The 26463-nt window shown below is 36.5% G+C and overlaps 1 protein-coding gene across 1 annotated transcript; it reads right to left on the minus strand.

The window, feature by feature from the left end:
* Positions 1–1784: 1784 nt before the first annotated feature.
* LOC106058357 (uncharacterized) lies at positions 1785–14669 on the minus strand. Its single transcript, XM_056019082.1, has 2 exons — positions 14575–14669; positions 1785–5318 (listed from the first exon to the last, which is right to left on the minus strand). The coding sequence occupies exon 2, from the start codon at positions 5305–5307 to the stop codon at positions 3793–3795; it is 1515 nt and encodes a 504-aa protein (XP_055875057.1). The 5' UTR covers positions 5308–5318; positions 14575–14669; the 3' UTR covers positions 1785–3792.
* Between the last annotated feature and the right edge of the window lie 11794 nt (positions 14670–26463).

Consider the following 26463-nt stretch of genomic DNA (forward strand, 5'->3'; position numbering starts at 1 on the left):
TCTATCAAAGGTTTAACTATTTGATTTAGTTGAAACTATTAAAAAAAAATGTATCTCTAGATTCTCCTGTTATTAACAAATTATAGTTTAGCGCTAATGAGTAAATTGAAACCACTAAATATTGACTTAAAACGATTCAGATTCTCACTACAAACTAACTAAAACTAAGCACGGTGCGCGTTGTATACACACAACCACGTGACTCGGGGGGAATACGAAACTACCTCATTAATAGATCTAGATTCTAGATCTAGATTATTGACTTATAATTTTAAATTAACATCTAGATCTAAGACTAAGACTACTAAGAGTTAGACTCTACTTAAGACTAAAATAATTAAATATAGACTATTATGACTGTAGATCTAATAGTAGTACTAGACTAATACTAATTGACTAGACATCACTAGACTCTAACTCTACTAGACTCTAGATCTAGTAAAATGTTTTAAAATAAAAAGAGTCGACATTTCTTTTAGATCTATAGTAAAGCAAAATTCTTTGCCTGCAGCTATACAGGAACACACTGGTGTTTAATAAAAATGCAAATAAAAAGCAGCAAAATGTAGATCTATAGAAGCAAGGAATTATCAGGATTTATCAAGCAGCGAAACTTGCTAGAAATTTAATGAACACGTTTTTTTTTATTTTTCTCGCTTTTCAAATACCTTGAATTGGCGGGAATAGCGACCATTATAGGGTAAAGGTCAAAAGGCTTTCTAGTGACCTGTGCACCCTCTATTTTATTCTCCTCTCTATTATTCATTATATATATTCTCCTAATAACATAGATCTAAATATTTATTGGTATGTATGTTAAAAAAGTTTGTAAAATTTGTAATTAAACTTTTTAGTTTGTAACTAAAAAAAAATAATTAAACTAGGATTTTAACTAAACTTTTTTTTTTTAATTAAACTTTGGCCTTAACTAATTTTTTTTAGTTAAACTAAAAGTTAGCAACTTTTTAGTTAACTTTTGCCCATCACTATAAATGGCTCTTATAGATGAAGGCTATTTTTAGTCTAGCTAGGCCGTGTGACGTAGTGTTTTTTTTTCCCTCTGACGTTATATGGAATTAATTCTTCAAATGAAATGAAAAAAGAACTCGGTATAGTAATGTTTATTAAGCCTCGTTATGTGACTCGCGTTTAAAAAAGGAATGATATCTTGATTTAGATCTAATCTAGATTTTTTAAACTAGATCTAGATTTTTATTACAGTATATCTAGATCTGGATTTATATTCTAATTAAAATTATTTTAGAGTCTAGATCTAGAATTTCTAGATCTAGTTTAGACTAAAATAGACTAGATTAAGATGTAGAATTTCAATTTCTAAACTTAAAGTGTAAAAAAAAAGTGTAGATTTTCATTTCCAAACGTTTTGATCAATATTGTAATGTTTTAATATACTAAAACTAATCTACTATTTTTTTTATTAAATTTAAATTTAAATTTACGGCAAATGAATCTTTGAAACATTATTACTTTTGACCATCGGATGGCTGCCTGGTCGTGCGGTTTGCGCGCTGGACTGTCGTTCAGATTTATGGATGGCCCAGGGTTCAAACCCTGCCCGCTCCCATCCCCCGTCGTCCTGCGGGGGGTTTGGACTAGGAAGTAATTATCTTCAACTCTGAAGGAACATCTGAAACGTGTAAAACATTTTACATCAAAATTAAATCACCTCTTGAATATTATTTGCGAATATGCAGATCCGACAGGGATCCGACTTCGACGGGGGCCGCCTCTGAGTTTGTGTAACACAAACTCTCTTTGTAATCTTGTTTACTTTACATTTCTAAAATTTGAAGGGTTCTCACAGAAGTTTAAGTCACCAATTTTATGACAAAATGCATTGTAATTAGAATCATTTTAGAATCATAATACATTCTTTATTTTATGGTTGTAACATACAATGAATCAAACACATTCTAATGTACTAATAAGTTTTATTTAAAAACTTAAAACAACTACATAAACAATAAATATTTCTGAGACAAACGTAGACCTAAAAGCTTTATTAAAAAGTTACAAAAAGTCAATATACAGGTATATAGTGATTGGAGATACAGTGACTACATTGTTGGAATTGGGTTATAAAGCTGACACACTATACACACACACTTTTAAACTTTGGGATCAATCTATTTTGGGGTTGGGATATTAGTACTTCAGGCACCTAGTGCCTACAATCTTCGGAAGAGATATCTGACAACAGATTAGGAAAGTAAGGACCAATGACACACATTACCATGTCTTTTGATATCTCTATTTGATCATTTATTAGAAAGGTCTATTTTAAAAAATAAAAGTTTAAAAAATCTGAATCTAAGAGTTTTGATTTATTGACAATGGATTGGAAAATTAAAAAAACTGAATCCAAAATATTAAACTCTACAAATGAAGAGCATTCTATAAACACTTGATAAAGTAAACGTAACAAGTACTGTATATTCAATGTGTATCCAACTCTCTATGGGCGTATGTAATGTTACTTAAACATTCTTCTCAGTACTATGAAGAGACAAACGCTAGCGTGCTTGGACAAAAGATTATCTCAAGAGGGGTCTTTCAGAAAAGTTCTTGATACTAATACATTTTAGTGGTTATCTTGAGGCCCAAAAAAGGACCAAGAACATCTCGTTCAGCGCATGTTTACGGCACTCGCACAAAGCAAGTCAACAGTCTGATTAAAAATACTGAATTGATAGCCTTGCTGATCAAGCCGAGACCAATCGTCATAGAAGACCTAAACACTAACCTGCAACGTCGCAACTTGTGGGGCGGTGAAGACCAATACTTCGTTGCCGCGTCGCAAGTCTGTATGACGTGGCAACGTGCTATTGGTCTCACTGCCCACAGGTAGCGACGTCACAGGTCTTGTTGAAGCCTGCTATAACGATCAAGCCCAGTGATAGTTGTTTGTGAAGTCGAGATGTTATGTTTTTAGCATTATCTGGATTAAACAGTAGAGTATCATCACATTAGATAATGCTTTCATACTTTGAATTTTTAATGATATTTAATTTTTAGTGACTATTACGTCACTGTATCGTCATTTATTTATTTGAAATATGAGACAAGAGAACTACATTGAAACTTTAGGATGTATGCTTCTATAGTGGCCAGTTGTTGTTTTTTTTTGTGTCTGAAACAAATATATCTACAACTCATTTCATAAACAAAAATAATTTTTAAAACTTTTGCAACTCATTAAAACGATGCCTATTATAAGATATCTCGACATGACCAACGCATAATTTTTTCGCCTGAGATCAGGACACAACATAATGAGACAACATGAGTTCTGGAAGCTAAAATCGGGACTTGCCCCAGCGTCACCAGAGAACTATAACCATGTCCTACGAAGCTGCATGCTCTATCGAGAAGCCCGAACAGCACTCTGGCCTCGAAACCCTCCTATAGAAGAAAAACTATACTAAGAACTGCCTGATCAAGAAATCACTGCGCGGTTCATCTCAGATATAGGATTAATGATTCGAACCATTGAACATAATACAAAGAGAACAAAGAAGAAATTCAGACTTTTAAATTCTATGTTATTAATTATGTGTACAGCATAGAAATAGGTCTTACAAAAATTTAACAACTTTGCTGGAGAACTTTTTTTTAAAATACGGTCTCGAAGAGTTTCTTTTCGTTATAGACCCAAATACCTATCACTAAACTGTACACATAATAAATAATCTTTTTTAAAAAATACCCCACCCCCAATTCCAACCTCGATACAGCATTTAAAAATGTTTTGATTTATTTCAATTTGATACGTTACAAAGAGTTTGAGATCAGAGGTTTCGACGAATCTATTGACTTGACTTTAGCATTGCGAAAATTAACAGCCTGTTGGTGCTTGACCACAACATAGACGGGCACAACACGGAGGGGGCTTTCGTCGTTTTTCAGTATCTCGTATCCAAATGTTAAATAACAAAAGTCTTTGGGGACTGGTTGGCTTGGGTCATTCTGGTGGGCGATGAACTCGGAACGGAACTTTTCGTTGAAATCAAAGATTTTGATGCTGACGGCCGGGCGATTTTTTTTACTCCTGGGCAAGACAGTACTTTCAGACACTCCGTCCGAGACAAACACCCTGGTCAGGCACCTTCTCTCAGCGTAAATGTCCCCGTCGTGGTAGGTTAAGATGACCTCTCCTCCCTCAGTCTCAAACAGCGCCTTGTTAATCTTGTCCTTGATGTCATCGCCGATTCCATCCAGCTCTTGGAAATTGGGCATTTGTATCTCCGTCCGCTGTTCGATGTCCGCTTTGGCCCTGCTGTCCGGGGAGCCGAAAAACAGGCGACAGCGATTGGTTCTGACGGAGGAGCTGTTGACGACTCTGCCGGGGATGCCGTACAAGACCTGCACATGAAAGTAACACACGCCTTGTACGGCTTTGTCCAGTGACTTGAACAACTCGTCGTTAATGGAAGGAAGAATAGTTTCGTAATTGGTTGGAGTGCTATTGAAACTCAAAAGGTCACTTGAAGGTAAGGAGTTCAAATCCGAAGGTAATTGGTCTGGATCCTCTTTCTTCAAAGAACTGATCTGATTCGCAATGTCCATCTTTGTCTCAGATGGCTCACAGTTTACCGATAGATTAGATTTAATATATCCATCGTAAACAGCTAACTGCGCTATTCCATTCTGCGTGGCATCCACAGCGAAGGCAACGCTGTCTCTTTCAGAAGTATCCATCAAGTCAAAAGTCCGAGACTCAGGAGCTATCGCAGTGATGGGTATGCCTATGTAGCTCATGGGACTCATCGATTTCACCGCGCCCCCAGAGTAATGACATGGGATGCTGAAAGTCTTTGACTGCTCTGTCCCTTGTGGAAAGACAAAGAAATTCGTACTGTCGGCGACGACCGGAAGTGGAAGCAGTTCATCGTTCACGGTGGATGTCGGCGATGCACGTTCATGTTCTCTTCTGGGCCTCGCGGGCGAGGTGGGTTTGAAGCGGTACACTTTGTAAGGGTTGGCGGAGTCCCGTTGGTGAAGGCTGGGCACCTCCTCGATCTCCCGGTTCTTGTTAATGGCCGTCCTGATGCGGGTCTTCCAAGTGGGGAAGTCCATGGGGTCACCAGGCTTAAACCTGCCCGTGTGTTTGGCCCACTCGATGTAAATCTGGCAGTTTTCGGCTCGCCATTCCCGTGACTTCTGGTGTGGCCAGGGCAGACGAAACAGCTTCTCTTCTTTGTCCTCCCACTCCAGGCCTGGACACCGATGCTCCAGGACCATCGTCTCCAGCCAGCGTCTTAGATCTGGTCGTTTGTTCTCGCCCATGTCGAGATGACCTAAGAAGTAAAGAAAAAAAAAACAAGTTATAATGGACGTTGGTGCTAACTAACCCTTTCCAAAAGTGAACACTTTTTAAATGACACAGTGATAATACTGTCAATAAGCTTTTCTTGACAAGTGGTGGGGAAGAAGACGGGTCACTGTCTACCTAGCTGGTGTAAGCTCTGTCGACATTTCTCCTTCCTTCCCCCAACTACCATGTATTGATTTGAGTCTATAGGTAGCTGAAGTATCTTTTGAATCTCACACTCATTTATTGGCAAATATACGTGTTTTTATGAAGTTCAAATATGTTATCGGTTATTTCTAAAAGCTATTTCATTCACAGATGTAGTTCGTGAAGTAGACTTTAACAAAGTATAATCGTAACTGGTGTTACAAATAAATCAATTTATTTTTACCGGTATATGAAAAATTTCTTTAAAAGTGTTGTTTTTTTCGGAAAATCTATTCTTCCCCGTTCTCAAGTTCATCCATCGTGTTTTACAACTAATACATAGACATAGTTTTTGAATTATACATAGTTCCATACAATTTTAGACCTTCGAAAATGCGAGCAGGAGAAAAAGAAACAAGGGAAATTAGGACAAATTTTGATAAACGAAAACTTTCCTTTCCCGGCTGTAAAATATTTTTTTTTCCACCTCCGAAATTCAACTAGCCGTTTTCGTCCCTCTCTCAGTTTAAAAACAAAATAGAAGCTGACATGTGACTTTCTCTCTGTCATATACATGCATGTCTTTACTTAGAAACCTCTCCAGGACATATTCAGTAAGCTAAGTTTAGTTTCCGGTTCTACTTTTTTTTTTTATGTCTTCCTGGTCGCCGCGTGCCTCTGGGTACCTACAGTGGCGATGACTTACAAAGTAAAGAGAAGTGACTTTGAATTAATTACATGCTTAATAACTGACAGGCCAAGACATCAGAGAATTGTGAGAATCGATGGAGCAACGTTTTATGGGAACGATTCATCAGAAAGCGGGGAAACCATCAGCGACTCCAGATATCTGTTTCTTGTCCATTGACCTAGATGTATTTATTTTGTTTTAGATTTTATATATTAGATGTCGGTTGTAGGCTTTTCAGCCGATTATATTAACTTGTTGTTGACGTAGGCTGTAGGCGTATTGAATTTTAACTTGAATAACTTCATAGTGAACAATACTAAATATAGGTTTTTATTACAATATAGACAAATTTAACTTGAGATGACATGAAATGAATGTAGTAGATTTTGGTTATAATCTAAATCTGGCATTTTGAACAAAATCTAACTCACTACAAAAAAACACGTCTTTTCACTCTGGCATTCTGGAGTCGTCTGGCCAACCCAAGACAGCTTACAGCAATGCCGCTTATCTAGCACCATTCAGACTGCATAGCAACCAACCGATGTTTAGCTTCTTCTCACGTCACCATAGAAACATGCACTAACACTCTCTAACACATATAACGATTGGGCATAATTTAAGCAATTAAAAATGTGTCCTACATGGAGGCTGATCCATCAAATAGCAAGTTTATTAAGTGTATCCGGTGTTCAAACTACAGAAGTATTGATAAGGAAATAATTTAATAAACCATAAAATAATTGTTTTTTGTGCACGTATCAGCCCTATAGAAACAAATATCCGTCGTATGTAGCGAGTATGATTTGAGGATTAATTCACAAAAGTTCGAGACACTACAGGACAGAAAACTAAAAAAGTAAAATAAAATAAATAGATAGCTTTTCCTTTGGTGCATATAGCATGCTCAGAGCGCTATGGTTCAATCTCATTTGTGGACCGGTGTGTGTGTGTGTGGGGGGGGGGTATCTGGGAGAAGGTTTTCTGTGTTGCCTTTAGGCGCTCAGTAAACACAACTCTGCTTGAGTCGGGTGTCGAACCTCGAGCCCCCTTCAAAGGTAGTCAAGCCAAGCTCAAGCGTACTTATCCTCTCGACCACTTTTAGCAATAATAGCATTGAACCATAGCTTATTACAAGAAAACAACAACTTAATAAAATACTCAGAAAGACACAAAAGATAAAGTCACATTTCTAAATAGGTCGGTATGCTAAGACAAATTCCTATAAGTTCTTCTTCGTTCTTAGTGCTATTAGACCATAGAACCAGAATCAGCCAGGAAAACAAATAACTAAATATAGTTAAGTCTCTAATTAACATTCATGACTAGATTATTGAACACGTGGATACACCTAGGATGTAATTATGGTAATTATCTGAAAGAACGTGTATAATTTATAAAATAAGATATTTAGTGGACAAAAGTGACTCATACGGCATCCTAGACGTTTAGTTTCCTTGGATTCCATTATATCGCTGCCACATTGCTTCATATAACTTTGCATTTTTTTTTTCTTACCGAATTTTATTACTTGCAGAAAGCAAATCGGATCTTTAAAAAAAAAAACAGATTGTATTCAATGACAAGATTACTGTGATTAGTTTTGTGTGTGAAAATTAACTAATAAAAAAAATAATACTAAAATATTTCAGACAACACTGTCTTTCACCTTATTTTTGTTTATAGTTTGTTTTTCTCTCCTTACACTTTACAAAATAAGAAACTACTGAAAGTAACAAGGTTACAAAGACACAAGGGGGACAATACAATTTTAGTCTATTTGTCTTTGCTATCGGTGTCTTGTATCTCTTTAGTGATGGTAGAATCACAAAATCCTGAGCCGCAGACAAGAAGTTGTTAACCTACAATCTACTAACGACATAATGTTAAAATTGTTAATGATGTGTACTGATGAATGTAGACAATTTAAAAACAAAATCTTGGCTTGGCTTCCGAACCTCGGGTCCTGGGTTCGAATCTCGGCGAAGACTGAGATTTTGAATTTGGGTTTTTATTAGGGCGCTACTGAGTCTATCCAACTCTAATGAGTACATGACTTTGATAGTTAAGTAAAAGAGATTGGTCGTTGTGCTGGCCACATGACACCCTGCTCGTAAATCGTTGTTCATAGAAATAGATGACCTTAACATCATCTGCTCCATAGACTGCAAGGTCTGGAAGGTAAACTTTGCACTTTTGCACAAGTTAAAACTCCTTATATGAGTGGCTCAGCTAATGTACAAAAAGTTGCTCAAACTGGTGTCAGAAGTTTGTGACCTATCTCCGTGCCGCTTCAGCCCACGCTGTACATCAGGAAAAACAACATTCACGTGTTAGCGTATCAGCTTGGATTGCTCATTGGTTTTGTTTTCTTTTTATTGTGTTAAATGTACACGCCCGTTATGTGCTGTATGTTTGTTAGATGTACACGCCCGTTATGTGCTGTATGTTTGTTAGATGTACACGCCCGTTATGTGCTGTATGTTTGTTAGGGTTTTGAAACAACGTCTGAGCGGTAAGAAGAAGAAAAAAAAAGAAACATTTGTACAAAGCTTTTATTAGCTCAGTCTGTCTGTCTGTCTGGTCAAACGTTGGTACACGTGGTGTCTCCAACACCCAATCTTGGATCAGGCTGAAATTTCGCACACTTATACCTTTTAAACTGACAAAACAAGAATAAATTTTTAAAAATTATCAATCGTTTCATTATCTAATGGTAATTGATCATATTGTTTGGTATCGAACAAGGGAAAAAATTGTATTTGAGTTATGTGGTGGTATAAGTTAATTTAGTCCACTTTATAGTTTGCTTTAAAGTTTGAAACTAACAATACATAACTATAATACCTTCTATTTTCATAAGCAATTCTCTGGTACAGTGGTTAGTGTGTTAGCTTAAGGAGGCTAGAGCCCTGGAGTTCGAATCCAGGTCGTTCATTTTTTTTGTCTTATAAATGCATTTAAAAAGCTATCACGGTAACATTCACACAGATATCCCATGCTTCCCCAACTGGTCCAGCCAAGTGATAGGATCATAGCGTATTGAGAAAGTTAAAAGCATGAAAATGGGCTATACAAAAACAATTGCTTAAAAATATTTAGAATTGCAATGATTTGTTACAAATTTAATTACCATGACTGACCCAAACTTATCGATACAACTACGCTAAATATAAGCTTTTTTTTATACTTTACTTTGTTTAAGATCTATAATTTTTCAATGTATTTATTTCTTGTAATGCTTCACTACTGCAAGAAGTCTTTCCAGTGAGATTTGCACAATCTATTTCTTCTATTAACCTTTCTACATAACACGGTGTGTAAAAATGTACATATACTCGGTACGTCTAGTTTTTAATTGTATTTATTCAACGCTTTCCTAAATACAAACATTTGAGTCAAGTGCGGGGATTCCCGATGAAGCCGTGTTTAAAATGAAAAAATTAAAAGCGTAATTAAATTATATTTTGAAAAAATTATAACAGTCAAAACAAAATTCTCGCTGTGTCCAATAAGGTATTTATTTTTTTCCCCAAAAGACAAACATAAGCTGTCATATTTCTATCGTTAGAGCCGTTTTAGAAAAACACATCCAGTGTCCACTCACCTTGACCCCATATGGAGTTTGCAAGCTAAAACGAGATATTTTAAAAATAAATTTAAAAAATCAGTCTATAAGCTTAAAATAGGATTTAAAAAAAAAATATATAAACAAGGTTACAAAGACAGTTTGTGTGTAAACACTAACTCAAAATCGGTCCCCCGAGTTGGTCCACACAGGTAGATAAAAAGGCAGGTTTCAATATTTTCAGAAAGACTATCAGAAACTATGGACTACAACTACCACGCTTTCTCCATCGATACAAAAAAAAGAGACTTGCTGTTGTATTGTTAGTTCGACTAACGACTTGATACCACAGGATACGGAGATTTATTAATGTTATTATTATTACATTGGTTAATATTCATATGTATTGGATGAACTGATAGTTATAAAGATATTGTTAAATCCTAGGTGTCACAAAGACCGCATCACGAATGAAGAAATTAGAAACAAGATGAATACAGCTATTGGACCCCACGATGACCTGCAAACCATTGTCAAAAAAACGTAGACTCAAAGTCTATGGCCACATCACAAGGTCCTCAGGGCTCGCAAAGACCCTTCTACATGGAACAGTACCAGGAAAAAGATGAAGAGGAAGGCAGTGAAAGCGAATGGAAGACAGTGAATGAAATTTTATCAAAAGCAAAGGACAGAAAGAAAAGGAAAAAGAGGGTAGACAGATCTTGTGTGGTGCCCCAATGGGACATTGGACCAAGGGATAGGTGAAGGTGAAGCTAAATGTGAACCTGGCCTTACTGATGTTATTGAAGGATTATCTAATAAATCTAATTATTTTGTAAAGGGGGAAACTCTAAATTGAAACCTCATCAAATAAAATTTGAACCTGTTTCCCTTTCATTAAGTGTCAACAATGTCCATTTATGGTGGTCAAAGCATGTGTGTAATATAAATTGCTACTTATTAATTATTGTTTTAAATTACATTCCACTTGTATGCATATTAAATAGATTTTGCCTCATTAAAAATAAAAGTAAACATAGGTAGTTTGTAAGACTGAGATTTAATAATACATTTTTGAAAAAAAAAAATTGAAAAAATTTTTAAACCGTTGGCATAAATGTGTTAAAATATGGTATAATGTACTTTCCCTTTCTAAACAGTCTCCCGTGTTTGTTACTATTAATAGTGAATAGTTGGAAAAATGGTGTATGTTTTATGGAAAAAACTTTGCATAGTTGATTTTAAAAATCAAATTTTTCGATTTCAGAAAAGAAAAAGTAGCCGTTGCATCAGAACTCTAAATGGACTAAAATATCATGATGTCGGATTTTCAATATCTTTTCTAGTTTACGAGATCTGAACTGGACGGACGGATGGACGGACGAACAGACAGAGCAAACAAACTAATAACATCTATTCCCCTTTCGGCGACCGCTAAAATTCATTTAAAAAAAAACAACAGAACAAAGCTATCCTAAAAAGGGAAGAACTCCATCCTTACGACTATATCAATAATACAATGTTGTTTTCCTTAGTCGTCATTAATCCAAAATAATTAATTACCTTATTTATTGATTCATGTTTTCTTAGGTACAATAAATAATTGTTTAAAGTATCAACTTGATCGAAGAATGCGTGAGGAAGAAATAGCTTTACCACTTATTCAAGGGGACTAAACGCAACAAATTTAGCCAAATATGAGAAAACTGAATTATTAAACAAAATAATGAATTATCAGTAATGTTGATGAAACTATCAAAAAAATCAAACAAAGCTTTAGGGTTTATATTAAAAGAAATTTGTATAAATCAAATAAGAACATAAAAACTAAAATGTTATTTAATCTTGGTTAGGTCAATATTAGAAACCTCCATTTGGGACCCCTCAACTCAAGAAAACATTAAGAAACTGGAAAAGACACAAAATGGAGCAGTGAGATTTATAACAAACGAATATTCACATTTGACTTAGAGAACACCTTTAGTAAAATCCCTAAATTTAGAAAGCCTTCAGGATAGAAGACTCAAAAGTAAAGTAGTAATTATACATAAAACACTGAACCATAATCTTCAAATACAAAAACAAAATTTAATAAAATACTCTGAAAGACACAAAGATAAAGGCATAATTCTCGTTCCATATGCTAGGACAAATTTGTACAAATGCTCCTTCTTCTCTAGCTCTATTAAGAGTATGGAATGGGTTGCCTGTGCTAGCCTGGGAAACCAGTGACTTGGCAGAAATCAAGTCATTGATTAATATGTATGACTAAATGCATGACGCGTAGGAACGTAGGACGTAATCATCTTCTTTTTTTTGAAGTAACGTCTGTATTATATAAGATAATAGCTAGTTAATTTTATCAAATGTTTACTGTTCTCATGTTGTTGTTTTTTTTCAAAATAAAATGTGTCAAAGAAACTCACGTTCTCTAATGCTTCGTTTGGAAAGCTATACGAATGAATAAACAAAAAACTATTAGTGATAACTGCACTAGTTACTTTCATTGTTTCTGTTGAATTACGTTTTTAATATGAATGACTGCAGAGCAATGAAGTTGATGTCATCCCGGTACAGCACACTGGCTAGTGTTCTAAAAATAGACATGACGCTACATACACGTGAAATGAGGAAACTTAATGAATGCACATGACCTAAAATGGTTGTACGTGTGAGAAGTGGTGTAGCTTGGGATTAGGTCCCCCGGGGGTGGGGGGGGGGGCTTGACCTCTTTAGGAGCCCATGCATTTTGACCTTTGACATCATGACATGAGATAATGTCGTAATGTTTAATGTGAAACAATTTCGGAGTCATTTGGAGGCCCCCCTCAAGTGGGGGGGGGGGGCCGAGAGATTTTTCAAATTTGGACCACACCCCACACCCTAGCTACGCCACTGCGTGTGCGAAACAAGATGAGGATAGAATAAAAGATAATATAGAATCAGAGGCGGCGCTTTAAGAATTTTGAAAATTGAAAACATGATCACAGGCGGAAAGTTACAATGATAAAAGTGGACATTAGATCAGAGGTAGAACGTGACAAACAATGACAGTGTACACTTTGACCAGGCGGAGAGTTAGTAGCAAACTACACTATATTACTAATATTTAATTTGATATGAAATTGCTTACTTAATATACTCCTCTTGTCATGAAATTATAGGCCTCCATAAGGAATCAATGGGATTTAAAAAGTGCTCCCCCCCCCCACCCACTTAGTTGCGCTGTCATAGTTTTTACGTCGTGTTTCACCTTCTAAAACACAAGCCCACCATTCGTAAAGAAAAGCCCACAAACCAACCCATCTTCCAACCATTCCGGTGGCGCTACAGCACAAGGAGGCCCCATTCAGATCTTATCCTATGCTTCAGGTCTCCATGCCAAGGAAACAGACGCCATCTACCCTATAGATCTCAAGGTTCTGAAAGGGGAACTTTACTTCTGCTTCAGCTGTACCAAGGTCGTAGGTCATGGCCAGCGGATGCTATAACATACATGTCATGTTGTACCAATTTCGATGAAGACGACCCTATTTAGACCATGTCGTGCACTAAATATTATTTAAAAACGAACAACTCACTACTTAGAAACAAATAGTTGTACTTCTAAACAAAAAAAAAGTGCTTAACATTCGTAAAATCTCTAGACCAAAGCTTTGCCACATCTTTTCTTTCTTTTTACATTTGTTTTATTACTTCCATACATACGAATTTTTCTTTTTTTTTTTTCAAACTACATTGAAATTAGCATGGAATAAGTAACGAAAAAAAAAAGAACTTTGTTTTATATTATGAGTCCGTGTCACACATTGGGATAGCAGTCACAGCCAATGCATGGTTGAGGTTATTCTTCTTCTAATAAAAAGGAATGTGTAAGCTGTGTATGCCGCTATCTTAACGCTCGGGGGGAACGGTATATCTAAGATATCTTATATGCTGAACTTTCGGAGGGAGTCAGGCCCAAGGACCGCAAAAGACTAACCTTTAGAGATGTCTGCAAGCGGGACATGAGAGCAACAGGCATAAATGGAAGTATTTTGAAGGAAATAGCCCTATATAGGACAGCATTGGGACAGACTGTACGTGCTGGTACGAACTTCGAAGAGAGCAAAAGAAGCCGCCTTAGTCAAGAGAGAGAAAAAGAAAGCTGCCCTATCAGCTAGCCCTAAATCAGATGCATACACATGCATTAACTGTGGCTAACTCGGCCGGTCTAGAATTGGCTTAATTAGACACACCAGATAGATTCTGCCCTGTTTTAAGTCGAAACCAAAACCAGCGACCTATTTGGACGCATCCATTGTCTTCCGAGACAGAAGGGGCCAAATATATATTCAATTGTTATTTGCATAAAATAAGAATTTTATTTTCTTCCCTTTCGTCTGTTTTTTTTTTTAACATGGGATCTCCTAGACTTTAAATCTCCGTGACAAGAATAAGCATATTTGCCTAATAACATATATCTATCTCAAAAATACACAACATTAAATATTAAAAGGAAAGACATTGAAAAATTAAACTAAAACCTAAAGGGGCTACGGGATAAGACAACAATTATAAAATATCGGCACAATTGCAAATTGTTATAATATTAATGTTAATATAATTTGATAATATAGATCAAATTGATCAAATAGCCACATGAATTATTGTATAACAAATAATACTATGCATTGGTTTATCACCGAATATGCACTAGTTTATGAGACGTTAGTCCATTAAATCTAGAACCTATCCCATATATCTGCATACGAAACCTGCTTTTTTTCCAAGAATGCTGCCGGCTAACAAATATCTATGTCACTGAAAAATATGATATTATAATAGGTATTTTACTTGGTGTGTCCACAAAATTATGATAGCCTTGGGGAATTGATATAACCAGGTCTAAATTTGCAATGGACAGTACAAATTCTGTGAAATTCAGGAGGTCCTATTTTTGGACTTGGTATTAAAATAGAAAAGCCATATAAGCATAGGTTAGTTGATAATGTTGTGGGTATTCCACAACATAAGTAGCGTCCATATTTAGATCTAGATCTAGTCTGGGGTTAGATAGTTTTGTGATATTAAGGTTACATAAGCCCAAAGTGTTTTAAAATCTCTGCGTTTGACATGATAGCACATCAAGAAGTTTAGAGATATAAAACTAACAGGTCCTTACGAAGCGTAGATATCTATTTGACTTAATGACTTCAAACAAATCACAGTTGATTTAGATCTAGTATACTACTCCACATATTTATCTAACTTGAGCACAAAAATCTTAAAATTAAATTTTATTTAAAATATTTAGATCTAGATTTAGGTATAGACTACAGTATGGCACTATTGTGCTTATTAATCAACGCGTCACAAAATAACGAACTGGGTTATAATAAGGCCTACTGTTAGACTCGCTGCTCTATTATAGATTTCGATCTATCTACATCTTTAGATCTTGAGTCTGAGATCTAAGAAGTACATATTTAAAGAAAAAAAAAAGGGAAGAAAAAGTCAACATGTTAGACACAGTAGGCCTATTTATATCTAGAAAAGATCTAGATCTAGAATATAGAGTCTGTCGATATATATATATATATATATATATATATATATATATATATATATATATATATATATATATATATTTATTTATATATATATATATATATATGCTTTTTTGTGACGGTAGGCACCAGTACGGCGTACCTGCACGTTTTTGAATAAAATTATTACTTTTCTTGTATTTTAACGTATATTATTAATTTATTTTTAGTTGTTAAAAGTTAGGCAATCAACTACTGAGTACCGCACCTAATCACTGGCACCAAAGCACTATATATATATATATATATATAATCTAGATTATAATTCAATACACGTCTCCATGGGCGTCCACGCCAGTTTCTTGTAAAAGAAAATGAAAAAGATTTGCCATGCTATAATTTCGTATGGGGTATGTTTTAAATATCTATTATCTCAGACTCTAGATCAATAGGCCTACACTACAGATCTTTTTTTTTTAACTTACCGTTTAAAAAAAAAGTTTTTAATTTAAATAGATCTAGCGCTAAGATCTATAATCTAAGTCTTGGGTGAACACAATGCCGGCCTGAAAAAGAGACCATAACAAAAAATATTTAAATCCTTAGTTTCAAAATAAGCATGCGTTTTCTGGCCAGGCTTTTAAACTCGCATAGGACTCTTAACGATACCATAACCAAAGCCAAGCACGATACCATCGCATTGACTACACACAATGCAACTCTCTACAGCTCAAAACGAAACCGAAACCTTTGGCATTTGACCCAATTTCTGGTGTGTTCATTCGTTGCGTGGTTCTAAAATTAGATTTACTAGAAATATCCGTTTTGCGTGTCAACAATAATGATTGGTAATAAGGTTAACCAGTGATTTAAAATTTCTGCTTATTATTAGTGCAATTTGAGGAACATTGGAACAAATGTAGATTTATATTGACATAAATAGAGTCTAGATCTATATGTTTATAAATCTAGATCTAATGTATTATATGTGTTTGTTAATTTCCTACGCAATAGTGTAGTGTTATCCGACTGGACATATCTATCTATAAGGTTAAAGGTATATAAACACACATTCACCAGTCTAAGAGCAAGCTATTTAAAATAAACGGAAATATGTTTTCTAACTACGATTGTCGTATTCATACTAGACCTGGATCTGAGTCTATCCCGTTTGCATCAGCAACGAAATTACCAGATTTGAATTTAGAGTGCGCATTTCATTGGCACACCTTAAGTGACCTTTAACTTTTGAGTACAAACAAAATTATTCATGCTATTGCATTGTAACATTGCTATTCGAGAGAATGTTAGATATTTTCATCAAGAGAACATACTAAATAAATATATTTATAACAAGCTTTTATGAAGTGCATTCCAAAATGAAGATTTTTGTAACTTATTTGAACCAAGTTTAAAACTAAATTAAAAAACATTTAATAAGATGGGGTTAATTATCTATACACACGGTCGCATCCCGAAACATACTCATAAGTAAACACTCTTACGTCCTTTAACCTCCCCAATATTAATTTGGAACAATATTGGGGACTCCCTCCCATATGTGGCCGGAGGCCGATCCTACGGGGGCGGGAGCTCATCCGTTTTCCCATAATTCTTCGCCACCATCCGTTGGAGCACCTTCACCACCAGTAGGGCTTAGGCATGTCGGAATGGACAAGTTAGGGGGGCCTCCCTTACATCCTCCGCACATGCTATGCACCCTCGCTAGAGTGTACCTTGAGAGCCCACTGGAGGCAGTGATCCATCCCAGTTAGCGGAAGTTACCAAGGAGGCGCCATGATGATACTTAGAATATACCCCCCCCCCCCCCGCGATATTGTGAGCAGACGCTTCTAAACTTCTTTAAATATTTATGACATTTTTAAATGCGAGAACAAGACATAGGTATATTGTATTCTTTTTGTTTTTTTCTAAATAATTGTTTTAACATCTCAGCCTTTCAAATCCGTATCTCAAACAACTTTGGCCTAGATATTCTACTTATCAATCGATATATGAAATTAATCATTTCCTTCGTAGGCTTTCGTTTGTTCCGGAAAATTATTTTTTTTCAAGAAATCCTTCTTTTCGAAAAATGTTTAAATGCTATGAAAATAAAATCTAAAATCCAAAGTCCTGAGAAGATTTTAGCAAGATCAACAAAAAAACATAGCTCAAAATTAAACTCATCGGCAATGATTTAATTTAGATTTAACAAGAGATTTTAAACATGCATAAGGGGCCTACCAAGTGGAAATAAAGTCTTTGTAGTAGAATTAAGAGCCACTGGTTAATTTGTACTATGAGTCGCTTTTCGTGACGTAGATCCAGGACCGGAAATGCAGTTGTCAAGAGAGTTTATTGTTAGAATCCTCCCTCACACAAACAGCTGAATCCTGCCACTTTTGCTTGGACTACAGTGTTCCAGCGTTACTTGCTTTCTTTAACGCCAAATATTATTGTAAATAATTCATGCGGTATTTTCGCTTTTAGAAGAGCTCTACATGTAATGGTACACACTTCTGTGCATTCACCTCATCCTGAATTCCATAGTCACCACGTCGCCAGTACTGCACAGTCAGTGCACAGCCACTTTCTCTTTATTCCAGATGAAAGACGTTTCGTCAATGGGGACTTACTTACTTAGACTTAGATCCTCCCGCCCCCGTTCGCGCGTTGAGTGGCAAGCTGTCTCCACAAAGATCTGTCACTGGTAATGTCTGAAGCCTCTTCCCTTCTGCTTTGAGGTCCTATATGAAAGTGTGGCGCCAAAGTAAACCAGGACGTCCCTGTTTGCGCTTTCCTCGTATTAGCCTCCATGTCATCGCAACTCTTGGTGTGCGTAATTTATTTTGTCGGAGAAAATGTCCCGCAAACCTAATGCGACGCTCTGTCACAACCTCACTAAATCACGTATCTATATTTAAGTGATGAGCAAAAAAAACATTGACTTGGCAGAATTGAAGTTTTTGAAAGTTCTGTGATTATTTTTGTGCGCTTTTAGCGTCTAAGTAGCATTTTATATATATAAAAAAAAGAGTAAAGTACCCATTTCAGAGCTTGGGGCAGAACTGTTTCTGTAGCTCATATGAACAGCACATCGACCAATCGCATTTACGTTTCCACAACTAATGTCCGGTATCCATTAGAGTTGGGTGGACTCAGGGGCGCACTAAATGTCTCGAAATTCAAAAATCAAAGTGTTCACCGGTAAATCAATCTTCTTCATTCAAGAAACAAATAGGCATATACACTTTTTAAAAAATTGACAACTACGCCTCTGGATAAATTTTTCAATACAGCTTCAATAGACAACGATCTTTTCATTCTGAGAACCATATAAATATTTGTATATTTGTAGTTACGGAAACCAATGGCGTTGCTTTTTACATTTACTTGGGGAAAAAAAAAACAGTTGTACATTCATTTCCAATATACTATGCTGATCAATGTAAATGGATCTATCCTGAATCGTTCCTAACTCGTTTCATTAATCGATCTCAGGTTCAAAGCAGAAGACATGATTTCTTGGAAAACATGACATGTCAGTTTCAGTCAAGACACGTCATATGTTGTTATCTCATAAAGTGTTTCTCAACTCATGCTCCGTGGCCACCTCATAGCGTGATGGAATGGACACGTTTCGTATCCTACATTTGTACAAAGCTTCTATCAACTCACTCCGTCTGTCTGGTAACAAAAAGTGTGTACACATTATTTGTCCCACACCCAATCTCGGATCAGGTCGAAATTTTGTACTGTTATTTCTTTTGCCCGACAATACAAGAATCAATAACAAATAAATCAATGAGTTAATTAACTATTTGTAACTGATTCTTTTGTTATGTATCTCGAACAAGAGAAAGACACTGTATGTGATTGAAGTGGTGGTCAAAGCTGAGTTAGTCCCATTTATAGGTCGTCGTCTGAGGCTTAGTGAACACAAACATGAAATAGAAACAATAACTATACAATCTTCCATGTTCATAGACTCTTCGCTTGCAGAGTGGCTACCGCGTTGGACTGAGAAGCCAGAAAATTCTTCAGCCCACGAGTTCGAGTTCAGGTCGTTCCCTCCGTTTTTTTTTTAAATACATTTAAAAAGCGATCACCCAGATAACCCGTTCTTTCTCCTGCCCGTCCCTTTCCAACTGGTCCAGACCAGTGATAGGATCATAGCGTATTGAGAAAGCTGAAAGCATGAATTTGCGCTAAACAAAAACAATTGGTGAAAAAAAATATTTTTAATCGCACAGTGATTGATTAGGGTTAGGAGGTTAGGTTTTGGAGGTCATAGTTAGGAGGTTAGGTTTAGGAGGTCATAGTTAGGAGGTTAGGTTTATGAGGTTTGACATAATAGCTTTCTCCTTACTTTACCTGGATTTAGTTAGAAGAGGGAATGTGTTTATGGTAATTTTTGTTACTTAACTCTTTCATCTAGAGAAGGCCTGATCAGTACGCTGGGCACTGGGCTTGTGTCATATGAGGTGCGGTGCCCTGATCTTGTGTTATATGAGGTGCGGTGCCCTGATCTTGTGTGTTAGACACCTTATTTATAGTTTAGTTATTTAGCTACGCACCATAGAAGACGCATATTGAACGGGACTAGTGACGTTTGGGATATGTTGGGTTAGAGACCGGAAAATCAGTTAGCGATATAATATTCCAGGGTAACGACGTGTTTAGTGACAGAGACTTTTACTGTGGCCTTTTATTAGAATAAATATATGTGAAGTTGTTCATCAGCGTTGACTACATCTCTTCACTAGTTAAAACCGATGTGTTTGTTTTGTCTGGATTGTTGATCAACTACACGGAATACACCCGAACAATTACACCCAAACGCTTGCAGAGTAATTGGTTGAAATTCAACAGTCATCCATAGTTGACCTCAAGACAGCCTGAACAAGCAACATCACATGTGTCATATGAGGTGCGGTGCCCTGATCTTGTGTTATATGAGGTGCGGTGCCCTGATCTTGTGTTATATGAGGTGCGGTGCCCTGATCTTGTGTCATATGAGGTGCTGTGCCCTGATCTTGTGTCATATGAGGTGCGGTGCCCTGATCTTGTGTCATATGAGGTGCGGTGCCCTGATCTTGTGTTATATGCGTGTAACTGGGCTTGTATCATATGCTGGGCACTTAACTTGTGTCGATGCGTAAATATATATATATATATATGCGGGGCACTTAGCTAGTGTCATATGCAGGGCATAACGTCAGCTGTAATTCAAAAAATGCTTGCAGCTTTAATGGTATTTGATATAGATGCCTCAAAGTCCTCAGCCATATTGAGTACCGGCAGCAAGTCCTTGTTTAGGAAACGATGCACGAATAAACCCACCCCACTTCAGTCTAAAGTACATTTGTACACAGTACTTTCGAATGTGTGTCTCTTCTATATTTGTATGATGGGCTGATGGGGGCAAAGAATTGTCCATATCGTGGATCCCCTCTCTGGCGCGATGCCTTGAGAGGTCGCCCTCTGTTCGCCACCCCCCAAAATCGCCTGTTTCATCCCAGGTTACTGAATAGATAATTGATGTAAGTCTCTGTCGTTCTCTACCATTCCCTGTAAAGTGACCCAATAGTGGAAAATCGTCCTTAACACTGGAGAGCAACAAAAAAAAATATTTGATAACACAGTAGTTTCAATCATTGCGATGAGCCTTTTTATTGCAAAGCTTGTATTAACTCGGTCTGTTTAGAACAGTGATTCCCAAAGTGGTCCATATAGACCCCCAGGGGTCTACGAAGACCTCCAAGGGGTCTACGAAAGTAAAAAAATAAATTGGGGGTCTATGAGATGTCCACGGGGGTCTACGGTAATAGATTTCATTTAAGTAGGTCGTAACTTAATTTTCACATTCCATTAATGTAATTATTTCATACACTAATATATGATTTGTACCCGAGTTAATCCTTTCAATATTTATCCTGCTATTGAAACGAAACATTCTTGTATTAAATTTCAATACTTATTTAAATAGCTTAATTTTGTCTACATGTAACTAATATTAAAAAAAAAAAGAAATGTAGACTGTACAGCGTTAATTATTTAAAATTGGGATTCATTCCTTCCTTGTCAAACAACAGTTGCCTTAGTGACTTTTTTTATGACGATATGAAACCAGTTACGCTGACAAAAATTAAGATTTGAAAAACTTTCGAACACTCAAAGTTCAGAAGAGACCCACAAAATCTCTGTTCGACTTCATATAGAGAAGATGATGGTTTGTGAGCTTCTTACAAGATTTCTTTACTTATAGCAAAATACGGAAAAAAGCAAAGGTCAACAATTGTTATTACCTTTTTACACAAACCTACATCTGTTATTATTAAAAGAATTTCTTTAAGCGACAATACAGTTTAAGGTCGCTTCGGTGGCATGAGTTATAAAATTAAAACCTTCTTATGTAAATCTTTGCAAAAGATATAAATACAGTTTGGTCAGACAAAGTGTAGTGCTGTGTGCTACAAACTGTCTAATGGTCACCATCTTATCTCATCTCATCTCATCTATGTCTGTGGTCCTTTCTGGGCATAGACCACCAACCAGCTTTATCCAGGCATCTCGATTCTGGGCGAGACTCTCCAACTGTCTCCACGTCTTGCCCATCTGCTTGGCATCTGCTTCCAAATCGCGGTGCTATTGTAAAGCTCAAGCAGCCTTCCATTAAGTGAAGAACACCTGGGGGTCTAGGGAAATAAGCACCACCACCAAGATTAGGCTCTTTAACACCATTGTTAAGCCGATACTACTTTATGGAGAAGAGACCTGGAGAACCACCATCACCACCATGAAAAAAATCCAGGTATTCATCAATACCTGCCTGAGGAAGATTCTTATGATCCGCTGGCCTGACAAGATCTCAAATGAGGAACAGTGGCAAAGAACCAAGCAGCAGCCCGTTGAAGTAGATATCCTTCAGAGACGCTGGAGATGGATAGCCCTTCGCAAGCCTGCATCCAACATAACAAGGCAAGCCCTAGCCTGGAACCCCCAAGAAAAGAGGAAGAGGGGACGGCCCAGGGATACATGGCGGTAATGGTCACCGTCTCCTTATATTTCCTTAAGGTTGACCGACGAGACCTGGTTTAGGCTCCAGTTACTCGCCTTTGCCCCTCTCCTGTTAATAAAAACAGTTCCGCAGTTATATTAATATTTGAGCCACACGTGAAAGATCAAGAAATACACGAGAAACTGCTCTTTGCGAAACCTTTTACAATGATACTTAAAGCATATTAATTAATTAATTAATTAATATTTAATGTCAGAATGACTAATTAATAGAAAAACAGATTTGTGTATAAAACATTATATCCGTAGTTGTGTAGTTTTAAATTACTATTTCACTCTTCAACGCACTACAGTTAGAAATTTGTTTAAAAATAATGTTGATGAATTTGCAAAAATTTGCAAGTTGAGTAGGGGGTCTACCGAAAACAAGAAAACATGGCAGGGGGTCTACGAGACAAAAAAGTTTGGGAACCACTGGTTTAGAACAATTGGTACACGGTATTACAGTGCTTATATTAAGTTATATCAAATCACTCTGTCTGTATGGTAAAAATGTTGAAAACATTATTTATCCCACACCCATTCTCATATCAGAATGAAACTTTACAAAATTATTTCTTGTACCCTACAAAACACGAATCAATAAAAAAAAATAATCAATTAATTACTGGTAATTTTTTTTTTTTGGATATTGAACAACGGAAATAAATTATACATTATTGACATATATATTTGTAAATATAGATAAGCTCCCTTTTTTTAAAGCATATTTTATATTTTGTATGTTAAGGTCATAGAGATGTGTATGTCACAATGTTCCTGAGTTCTCTCCCATCCTGCTGACATCTCATGTCGTTCTGCGGGAGGGTTCTAAAACAAAACGTCCGAAATGTATTATGTGACACATTGAATCACTGCATCTCAATAAGAACTTACTTTTACATTTCCATCTCATAATATCATGGTAGAGGCACAACGTGACGCCAGAGTGTTAAATACCTTTTGATCTCAGCAAAAATCTTTGCAAATATCTCAGCAAATATCTCAGCAATTATCTCAGCAAATATCCCAGCAAATATCTCAGCGAATATCTTAGCGAATGTCTCAACAAATATCTAAGCAAATATCTCAGCAAATATCTCAGCAAATATCTCAACAAATATCCCAGCAAATATCTCAGCGAATATCTCAGCAAATATCTCAACAAATTTCTAAGCAAATATCTCAGCAAATATCTCAGCAAAAATATCTCAGCAAATATCTCAGCAAATATCCCAACAAATATCTCAGCAATTATCTCAGCAAATATCCCAGCAAATATCTCAACAAATATCCCAGCAAATATCTCAGCGAATATCTCAGCAAATATCTCAACAAATATCTAAGCAAATATCTCAGCAAATATCTCAGCAAAAATATCTCAGCTAATATCTCAGCTAATATCTCAGCTAATATGCCAGCAAATATCTCAGCAAATATCTCAGCAAATATCTCAGCAAATATCTCAGCAAATATCTCAGCAAATATCTCAGTCTATCGCAAATATCTCAGTCTATCTGCTTCTCAATGTCTCACATATGTTTTGTTTTACTCGCTTTCTATATTTAGGGATTTCCCCCAGCGGAAAACCACTTTGTCTGCATCCGTATGGCAAATTATGTAGGCCAAAGCCGGGTCTGCTTAAACACGTGAAATACTGAACTCATCCGTAATCTTTGGAATCGAATTCAATGCCTTAATGTTTTTCATTTAAGAGACATCAGCTTTAAGACATTATATGTCGCATGCCTATGTGTCATTAAATAAAAAGCTCAGTAGTTTACATAGAAACTAGACATTTTTACAGAAACTTCATCGAATTCATGAACCTTGAATTTATTTTAAAAAAAAATGAAGTTGTAACTTCACAACTTTTGGCTTTGTCAATGCTGAGCAACAATTTTAAGTCACCGAGAGCATAAGACACGAGGAGGGCTTAGTCAAGAGAAAGAAAAAAGAAAGCTGCCCCATCAGCTAGCCCTAAAGCAGACGTATACACATGCACACTGGCGGATCCAGGGGGGGGGGCGGTAGGGGCGATCGCCCCCCCCACTCGGCCGACCCCCCCCCCCCCCCCGAAGGGGGGGCGGACGAATTTTAGTATAGAATTCACACAATTGGTATACGAATTCATTACTTATGTTAATAATATATACTAATTATTTATATTTCAACCTATTTTTAGATTATTTCGCCCCCCCTCTAGTATGTTGGCCGATTTGGTGGGGTCGGGAGGGGGCGATGGTATCAATCCCGCCCCCCCCCCTAGTCTTTCGAGTGGGGGGGGGCGGTCCAATTTCTTTGTAGAAATCACAGCTTGCTAACAGAATCAATTAAATATCTATGTGATTAAAACTTGTTATTGATATTTTAACCGATCTTTGTATTATGTCGTTCCCTGTTTGCCAATTTATCTCTACTGCCCTTCCCATCTAAACCTTTTGAGGGGGGTGGCGGTCCTACTTTAATGGAGAAATCATAGTTTGTGAACAAAATTAGTTGAATTAATATATAGATTTATATTATGTCGCTCGCCTTCTTGTATCTTGGCCGTTTCGGTGATGTTGGGGGAAGGGGAAATTGCATGTACTGCCCTTCCCACTCTAGCCCTCTGAGTGGGGGGGGGCGGTCCTATTTTTATGGAGAAATCATAGTTTGTGAACAAAATTAGTTGAATTAATATATAGATTTATATTATGTCGCTCGCCTTCTTGTATCTTGGCCGTTTCGGTGATGTTGGGGGAAGGGGAAATTGCATGTACTGCCCTTCCCACTCTAGCCCTCTGAGTGGGGGGGGGGCGGTCCTATTTTTATGGAGAAATCATAGTTTGTGAACAAAATTAGTTGAATATCTATATAATATAAACTACTTATTGATATGTGGACTCATTGTATATTATGTCGTACCACACTCTAATCTCAAATTTTATCATTAGTAAAATTTAAATGAAAAAGGGTGGGAGGGGCGATTCATGCAATCGCCTTTCCCCCATCGGACAAACCAATACTTTTTCTTTTTGTATTACAGTTAGGAAATTACAAAACAAAAACATCTGTCACTAATTTAATTTATATATACTATAAATTAAATATTTATATCGAGTCGCCACACCCCTATTCTTTAATGCCAAATGCAATCTTTAGCAGAAATTATTAAAGGAGCGAGGATTAATCGTTTTCACTCTACCGCCCCTCCCATTTCCAGACAGAGTTTATGTAATTTCACATGAATTTATCATAACTATTTTAAGAAAGAATTTGCATTCAAAAAATTAGAATTCAAACGAAATTTTTCAGTATAAGAGTCACGATTGAGATGAGTTCTAAACCCAAATCATTTTTTCATAGTCGCCTTTTTCTAACCTTTACTCAATCTGATATTTTTCTAGTTAAATAAATTTGGGACTATAACTCACAATTTATACTTTAATTTTATTGAATATTATTTATCGAATAATTTTTTTTTCGGCGGAGATCCTCAAAGCCAAAATCTAAATATGTGGGGTATCTTATCTTTTCAAGGAACAAATCGGATTTTTTGCAATGTATTAAGGGCCTATAAATTCATATTAGAATATTTTTCAAGTACAACATTATTCAAAAGGTCCTTTTTTAATTGTATGAATAATGAGTTTTAGGTCAGGAGAATACGTTTCTTCTGTGAAGTATGCAAGAAAACTCTTTTGGCGGCGGGGCTTCGCAACGAACTCCATTGATGAATAATGAGCTGTACATGTCAGGTGAATGCGTTACTGCAATGAAGAATGCAAAAAAACGCTTTTGGCGAGAGGGGTTCGCCCCGAACTCCATTGATGAATGATGAGTTGTAGATGTCAGGAGAATGCGTTACTGCAATGAATAATGCAATAAAACACTTTTGGCGTCGGGGCTTCGCCCCGAACTCCATTGATAAATAATGAGTTGTAGATGTCAGGAGAATGCGTTTCTACAATGAAGAATGCAAGAAAACGCTTTTGGCGGGGGGGCTTCGCCCCGAACTCCATTGATGAATAATGAGCTGTAAATGTCAGGAGAATACTTTTCTGCAGTAAAAAGAGCAAGAAAACGCTTTTGTCGTCGGGGCTTCGCCCCGAACTCCATTGATGAATAATGAGCAGTAAATGTCAGGAGAATA

The sequence above is a fragment of the Biomphalaria glabrata genome, chromosome 2 (genome assembly GCF_947242115.1).
Source record: "Biomphalaria glabrata chromosome 2, xgBioGlab47.1, whole genome shotgun sequence".
In the NCBI taxonomy this organism is placed as follows: Eukaryota; Metazoa; Mollusca; class Gastropoda; family Planorbidae; genus Biomphalaria; species Biomphalaria glabrata.